We start from the raw sequence: 8,079 nt of genomic DNA, 5'->3' as shown, positions 1-8,079 counted from the left end.
TAAGAAGAAGAAGAAGAAGAAGAAGAAGAAGAAGAAGAAGAAGAAGAAGAAGAAGAAGAAGAAGAAGAAGAAGAAGAAGAAGAAGAAGAAGAAGAAGAATGAAAGAAAAAGAAGAAGAAGAAAGAAAGAAACAAAAGAGGGATGATAGTAGTCTGGTATTACCTTGCAACTTTCAGAAGGAATGGTGTGATTTATGGGAAAGAAGGTGTAGGAATACTATTGCCGCTAATACTATTTTCTGTCGCAGATTTTTTTTCCTGCATCAACGCAATATAGACCATTAGGAGGCGGACTACTTTGACCATCACTTGTGTGGGCCAACCTGGCCTGAGAGGAATACGCCGGTACTCGGAGAAAAGACCTACTTACAACATGGAAATAGAACTCGTGCCTTTTGCGTGTAACGAAAAGAGCGAAAACATTATTTGACGTAGGTCAACGGATTATTATAGTACAGAAAATTTATAAGGAAATTTATTAGTTAATTTCGGTTTAGACCATTATAAATACCCTGCAGATAAACTAACATTCATTTTTTTCTAATTAGCACAAATGCGCCTAAACTAATAAATGTAAACCAATTAACTGCAAGCAGTATCGTCTGTTGAGGTGGTATTGCGGGGGGTGCAGCTATAGATGCGTGTGCCTGAGCATTTAAAACAAAACACCCGGATAGAATTTGTCTGATCATGTGCAGGTGTGAGTGTTTGAGTGAAGTTGTTTGTGTTAAGCGTGCGGATTCAAAAAAACTATTGTCGACAATAATTGAGTAATTATGGACACCCATTCAAACATACTTATGTTAATGAAAAGCTCAAAAGAAACGATCCGGAGTTCTCAAAAAGATTATTAAATTCCCCCAACCTATGAGAAATTTTTACTTTTCCCAAGTAGAAGAGATTAGAGTTGATGATTGGGTATTAGATACGTGAATGGTAATCAATTTTTACAACAAATCTCCAAACAGACATATTAATACCAATGGAAGGATCGGCCTGACAAAAACGTGATAACAATCGTAAATGAAGTATACACTTACATGCACTGTCAGTAAATCAAGCAATTAATAAAAAGCAGAGTCAGTACTTACTCATGAATCTGAGCTATCACATACATACAGTAATGGAGTTATATCTCTTGATAGCGGAACTGTGGCTTCACCTCCATAAATTTTAATTATCTCAAGACTATGAAGTAAACTCGTGAAAACTGGGCAGACAAACGAATGGAGTTGTAGCTGAGAGGTAAAGGAAAACACCTGGTTCATTTTAAGTCAGGATATTTGTTTCCTCGAGCACACGAGCTTTTCAAAGACAAACATGAGACACTCTTAGAACAGCTTGCCGCAGCTAAGAAATATTATGCGAAAAGCATTTCGATTAGAATGTATTTAAAGTGTTTCTTTCTAGATTAATTTTTGCATTTGTATTTATTTACCTTCAGTTTTTTTTTCATTAGATTAATAAATCATCGTCACTCTGGAATTGAGAGAGCAGGATTTAAGGGTTCTACAATTAATCATGTAATCAGTTCTTTTCATCAGCTTCTTTGGTGTTACAACACTTGTCAACGTTTGATACCTCGAATAATGTATATATTGAAATACATATTTCGATATTTCTATATGTACTTTGAAAAGACAAGGGGGCACTTCGTTTGAAGATAAGCCGCGTGGAATCTGTAATAAAAAAAAACAACTACACTTATGCCATTCATAACCTAGCCAAGATTCAATTTTACATTTTATCTAATTAAAAAAAGAAAGTCTGGTGCAACGCTGAGGGCTGGATAACATTTTGAAAGCTTAAGTATTTTGAGGGGAAAATATGAATCACGAAAACAAAGACTTTTTGCTACTGAGAATGAAAAAAAATCGGCCTTTGATATTTATTACTCAAAAGAAAACTTGAAAGGAAAAAAAAAAGACCAGTTTCACGTTAAAAAATCTGTTGCAACAATTTGCAGACTAAATTGTTATTTCCGACCAACAAAACATATCTCAGCTTAAACATTTTTAGAACATGTATTTGAAGTTTGTTTGTTTTTAATTACCCCAAATACCGCATTTTTAGGAAAAGGAAATTCCATGACACAAGCATTACAGCATAACAAGCGTGAACAATTGACTGCAATTGCCATTATACAATTAACAAGAAAAAAAAGTGTCTAAACTCTACCGTTATGAGGTCAGCAAACTCTTGGTTGAAAAGGGAAAAAATAAAACTTTTGCTGTATTGTCTAAAACCGCTAGGGTTCGATCATGGTTAAGGGCCAAGGAAAAAAAAACAATAGCACTCGACAGCGACTATATTCTCTTTGGTGCTCATCTGATGTTGTACGTCACAACGTACTGACCACGTCCTGGGGTCAACTGGTTCGAAGTTAAACTCGAAATTGAACAACAAGATTTTTCTTTACACCGTAGTACAGCAAAACCCCGGTAAACTCTACAGTAGGTACAAGTATACACTCATCTTTTTCTATATTTTCAATAAGAACCAGGCACTTCCCTGTCAAATCTTTTGTGAAAAGCTACACAAACTTAAAGACTTAAAAGTTCGGACGTTAGAGCCGGAAAAGTTTGTCTATTCTCATCCTTGGCTAAATGCTATTATGTCCTCTGAGTGGTTTAGCCTGACTGGTTGCAAAACGCTCCTCTCTGAAACGGTCAAATGATGAACAACAAATGTGTTCATTCTACTGTTAGATACCATGGAGCTGGCAATAAAACAACACGACAAACATAACCACCTACCTGTACTCGAACTTCTGGTAATTTGATCTTCATAGCCAACTCTTCTCTGCTGTAGACATCGGGGTAGTGAGACCTCTCAAATGCTCTCTCTAACTCATGGAGCTGATAGGTCGTGAATGTAGTTCGGTTCCTCCTATGCTTTTTCTTAGTCTTGTCTTCATGATCGACTGGGCTATCCTCGTCTTCGTCTTCCCCTCGTCTTTCATTTCTCTGTTGGGTCATCGAATCAAATCGGTCACAGTTTCGATTTCGTTTTGTTCCCCCAGCACTGACAGTGGTAAGGTCGATTTCCTCCTCATCCACGTCTTCAACCTCCTCTCCAGTGGAGCTGTGATGCTGTACGTAACTACCATTTGTTAAGTCAAAACGTCTGCCCACCGTGTCATTCATGCCTTGTCTAGGACTGTAGCCCTCTGTGTTTGTTCGTGACCTCGGTTGTTCTGAGAGGAGGGACACCGAGATGGGACTGCTGGGTCTGTGCGACGATACAGCAGGGTCGGGAGCGATAGAATTATGTCCAGAGTCTGCCATTAGTGTCGATGGTACTGTAGTCAAGGTGCTCGATGTGCTATCTTGCCTTGGTGGATCGTTAGGATCGAGTCTTAATTCTGCGAAAAATATGAATATTCAGTGAGTTCTAAACGTATCTCTTTACCTGCTCCTCATTACTACTTCATCCCTGCCTCAAAAAAGGAAATATCTAAAATGGATGCAGGGGGTGGGCTGATTACATCCTAGCTGTGAAGGTGCAGCCCCCGCAGAAATACAGAAGTATTTCATTACGTGAATTCCTTTTATGGGAATCAAACTCATGTTACTTTCTTGAAAAGAGACGAGTCGTCACTATACCATAGATGCAGATGTTGAAATATCATAGTGGGTACTTTTACTGAAGCTGTAAGCATGGCATGTATAACAGACTTTCATTAACAGATCTGCAAACTGGCAAAACCGATCCTGTACCGCCGCAACTACATTTTGCTACCCTAGAATTACCAAGTTCTATCTGCTCAGTACCTAGTTTTGAGAAATTTAACGTTAAAAAATTTGAACTCTACAATATGTCAAGCTTTTTTGAAAGCAGTTCTTTGAACGTCACGATAAGGACTCGGAATAATCAGCTTTGATAGGGAAACAGATAGAACATTTGTTTTCTGAATTCATGGTCTTAGTAACTTAAAAGGACCAAAAATGTCAGATAAAACTTTGTCATCCTAAGATAGCGGTTTGATAAATATGGTATGGTATGGTATGGCTTGGTATGGTATGGTATGGTATGGTATGGTATGGTATGGTATGGTATGGTATGGTATGAGGTCCCTTCTAAAACAGCTAAATGAAGTGCGAGTCGATACTTCAGATGCAAACCCCAGACGGGTACAGCGATATTAATATTTACAGTGTCCTGCCAACAGAGGTTTAACTCTCCTGCTGCTAAGATACTTCAGGCGCATCGCCGAGATCTAAAAATCTGGTTTTGGGAAGATACCTATTGTGTCCAGAATGTCGGAAAACTCATTAAAGAACATGACACTTAATTGTAACCAACAGTTAGCCTTCATAGGACAAAGCCAGGTCTATGGTTAGACATGAAAACTCCTTTTTAAAAAGACGCTAAAAAAGCTAATAATTCAAAATAATAGAAAAAATCCAGTTTGGGTTTTAAACGTGGGCCTCATAGTCAAAGTTCAGTGGTCTCAAGGAACTGAATTAAAGTAGCACATATAAATAAAGCCAAGCAGTTTTCTTGAACATGTAGATTTCTAGGAAGAGGAGGTGGTTTGTTTTGTTATATTACATTTTCCAATGGGAATTTTCTACTAGTTTTAACTTCATTTGTGTAGGTAAATGGAAACATTACTTGTAAACGACATTTTCCTCGAAATTTAGGTTAAAAGATTGCTGATTTAAACAAACGAAAAGCCCAAATAGTACAAACAGAAGACAGTGGGAAACATCGGTGAGAAAGACACGGGTTGTACAAGACTGGAGTGCATTAGAAAACACAATGGCCTCCAGTGTCAAAAGACCTCTGTTCCCATGTACGAACAAAACAAGTTTACACACTTCGTTTACATTACCATCTCCGTTCTCTGATTCCTCCGCCAGGCGGCGCTGTGCCTGTGGCTATGTAGCGACAGTTTTGCGCTTTCGGCGTGTCAAGCTCGAAATGCAAGCTAACAAGGCGGAAAGGGGAGCATAATTGTATTCCAGTACCTTACTGGAAATAAATTCAGTGCTCGAGCAAATACTTCCTTGAATGAAAAACATGGCTCAGCTGCCAATGAGCGTTTTGATTGATAGAGTTTGCCTTTCTGCCTGTATAGCATGTTTAGATTATTCTTGAGCGTCGTGTTGCATGTTATTGTAGCTCCCTGAGTCGCTGTCATGAAAACATTGGCCACTGGGTAGGCTTGTTGATTCTAAATATAAAAAACATGATTTTTTAATTCTGTAGGATTTATTATTTATTCCTGGTGTTGTTTGCTAGGATCTGTAGCTTAGCCTTGCCTTATAGCTGATAAATTCACAAGGAAAAAGCGCCCTCCTTCTATCTGTGACTGCTTTGAATCTTTTTTTTTCTCGACGGAATGTCAAAAGGAGGAATTGATCGGAAATATCTCTCTTGTTCAACCATGGATCCCCACTTTCAACAACTTGCTATAGTAATGAAACATAACTTCCTCTTTCAGCCTTGCAGCCAAAATGACCCAAAAGTTCACGTAATTTTAATAGTTTATCTATACTGAATGTGTTATACCAAATTTTAATTTTACATCTCGATTTAAACCTTCTCCTATCGTGCCTATTTCGATTTTGCTTGTATTCTTACTCTTTCAAAATTAAAGCAAAAATGACACCCAATTTATCCAGTGCTCTTTGAAGGCCCATTTTTAAGCGATCTTGTTTTCGAGAGAGTGGTAACGAGAGAGAGAGAGAGAGAGAGAGAGAGAGAGAGAGAGAGAGAGAGAGAGAGTATATTTAAGCTTGTATCAAGATATTGGGTGTTTGGACACAACACCAGCTCACCGTTTCATTTAACCTCTTTTGCTCATTTAAAACAGGATTCACACATCACCTGACGGAAACCGATAACGCCGCCAATCATTTTTGCACGGATCTCTCAATACAGCTCTGGGTGAGTTTAAAAAACAACAACAGAGTTGCGATTTCTTAGGGAGAACAAATAAGTTGCTGTTGCAATAAATTGAATTTTTGATCCAATCCCTCTGCTTGGAAACGTGTGCTGCTGAGACAAGAAAGCCACCAGCCTCCTTCAATTCACTTTCCCTGCTGTTGCAAAAAGTGCATGAGCAAAAAAAACCCACAACAAAATAAAGCACAAAAAAACAGACAAAACAAAAACAAAAATGAGAAACAAAATATAAAAAACAAATTGAAAAAATCAAATCAAACAAATAAGCAACAACAACAACAACAACCAAAAAAACCCCGACTAAAAACAACAACTACAACAACAACAAAAACCCTAAAAGAATTTAACGGCCTAAAAAGCCATAAGAAAAATCAAACAAAAGTCTTTTCCAAGAAAACGAACGAAAACAGAAAGTGTAAAGACGTAAAATTGTTCGAATTACATAATTACATACATTTGTTTCCTTTTAAATTTAAGTCCTTAATTCTTTTCAAAGACAATGGTAAACATCCAACTGCCATTTATACCACAAGTGAGGGTGTTTACCGAAGATTGGAATAAGGAAACGTTATAAAGACACCATTAATGATGCCAGCGAAGCGAATTGAAAAAGTTAAAGAAAATGAAACACTACGTCACGCAACTTTTACAGTAGTTCTTGGGTTCTGAAAATTTTAAAAATTGAAAAAAAAAAAGCAACCAACCCAACAAACCCAACAATTTTAAAATGAAATGATTATGAATTTTCTCTATTTTTTTCGAGCTCCCCCCCCCCCCTTTCCCCGAAAAAAGGGTGAAAATATGAATTCTTACCCTTCATCCGCACTTGCCTCTTTTAGTTTTCTTATCGTTATCCTTACTGTCATCGACTGTCTTCACCAAATCGATCTCCATGGTTACGTAGCATTCTGAAGCCTTTGTTTCAACCGTTCCGCTAACTTACCCCCCTCCCCCAACCCCTACCCCTCAGCTTTGGCCCAAAATACAGCAAAAATATTTCTGTCTGCTTTTCTACCTCCTAACTGTAACGACACCCAGTTCGTATGTTTCTAAGTAAGAAACATTGACAAGGATCTATGACAGTACCTTAAAAAGACTTTTCAGTTGGGTTTTTTTAACTTCGTCCTGTGATTCATATGACGTAAGATACTCTGATAGGAACTGAACTTTTCATAGCAAAATATTCATGATTTTGATAAGATAAATGGATACTATTCATTCACCCCTCCCATCCCCCCCCCACCCTTCGAAAAAAGCAAAACCATAAATAAAGAAAACAAATCCAAAACAAACAGAAACAAGCAAAAACTGACAGACAAAAAAAAAAAGAAACAACTACAAAATCAAAACAACTTCCCCACTCCTGGAGAAAAAAAGGAAACCCACGTTAACCTAAAATGAAAAAAAAAAAATTAAAATTAAGACAAATAAAGAAAACAAAACAACGGCACCACTTTGAACAGTACCACATGTGGCGTATATGTCAGAAGAAAACAACAAATCGTCTATGGAGCTTGAATTCCACAGTAATGCATCTTTTCTTTCTTTCTTTTTTTTTTGCGAGGGCGTGGGGCAGCAATTACCAAGACGGGTTTTCCGAAATTTAGAATGATCCTTACTTACTTGTTGCTTTTAAATGTTAACTACTTTTTTATGCATCACGTATTGCTTAACATGCCTACAAAAATGCAACTTCTTCTTTTCAGGTTTGGTCTTCATGCTTCGCGTCCCTCCTCCCTCATCTCTCGGAAATTTCTCCAAAAACCATCTTGTCAGGCGTTTACCCCGAACCCTTCCTCGTCAGCCAAACCAATTTTTCAATGTCTTGTATCCCACACCCACCAGTCTTCTGTGTTGTGTCTTCCACAAAACCATCAGTTGTTGATCCTCTTCATAAGCTTTCCATCTTAGGCTACAAATTCCTTAATCATCTTTCTCATGATTCTGAAAAGCGCTCATCCTATCGTGTTGTATTGTCGGAAGACTGGAGACATCTTCAGCAAGCTTGAGGGCACTCTTCATAACTCCACCCCTCCTCCCCTTGATTTCCATTAGTCCTTTCACATTTCACGGCCAAAATTGAAGAAAAAAATGAAGGAAAAAGAAGAAGAAAACAAGGACTAAAGTGGAAGACTCAGCAAGACATCAGGAGGAAAGGGGGAGCGGG

General features: G+C 37.9%; 1 protein-coding gene across 1 annotated transcript in view; it reads right to left on the bottom strand.

The window, feature by feature from the left end:
- Positions 1-3,363, bottom strand: part of LOC101861226 (retinal homeobox protein Rx2) — a gene marked incomplete at its 5' end in the record, with an annotated part of 12,808 nt that extends 9,445 nt beyond the window's left edge. Inside the window, 1 exon segment of the mRNA XM_013086395.1 lies at positions 2,756-3,363. Coding sequence (XP_012941849.1) covers positions 2,756-3,363 — 608 coding nt within the window.
- Positions 3,364-8,079: the final 4,716 nt, after the last annotated feature.

Source organism: Aplysia californica, unplaced genomic scaffold, assembly GCF_000002075.1.
Source record: "Aplysia californica isolate F4 #8 unplaced genomic scaffold, AplCal3.0 scaffold00462, whole genome shotgun sequence".
NCBI classification, from domain to species: domain Eukaryota; kingdom Metazoa; phylum Mollusca; class Gastropoda; order Aplysiida; family Aplysiidae; genus Aplysia; species Aplysia californica.
The sequence above is the reverse complement of the archived record's forward strand: the minus strand, read 5'-3'. Positions and strand labels throughout refer to the sequence as shown.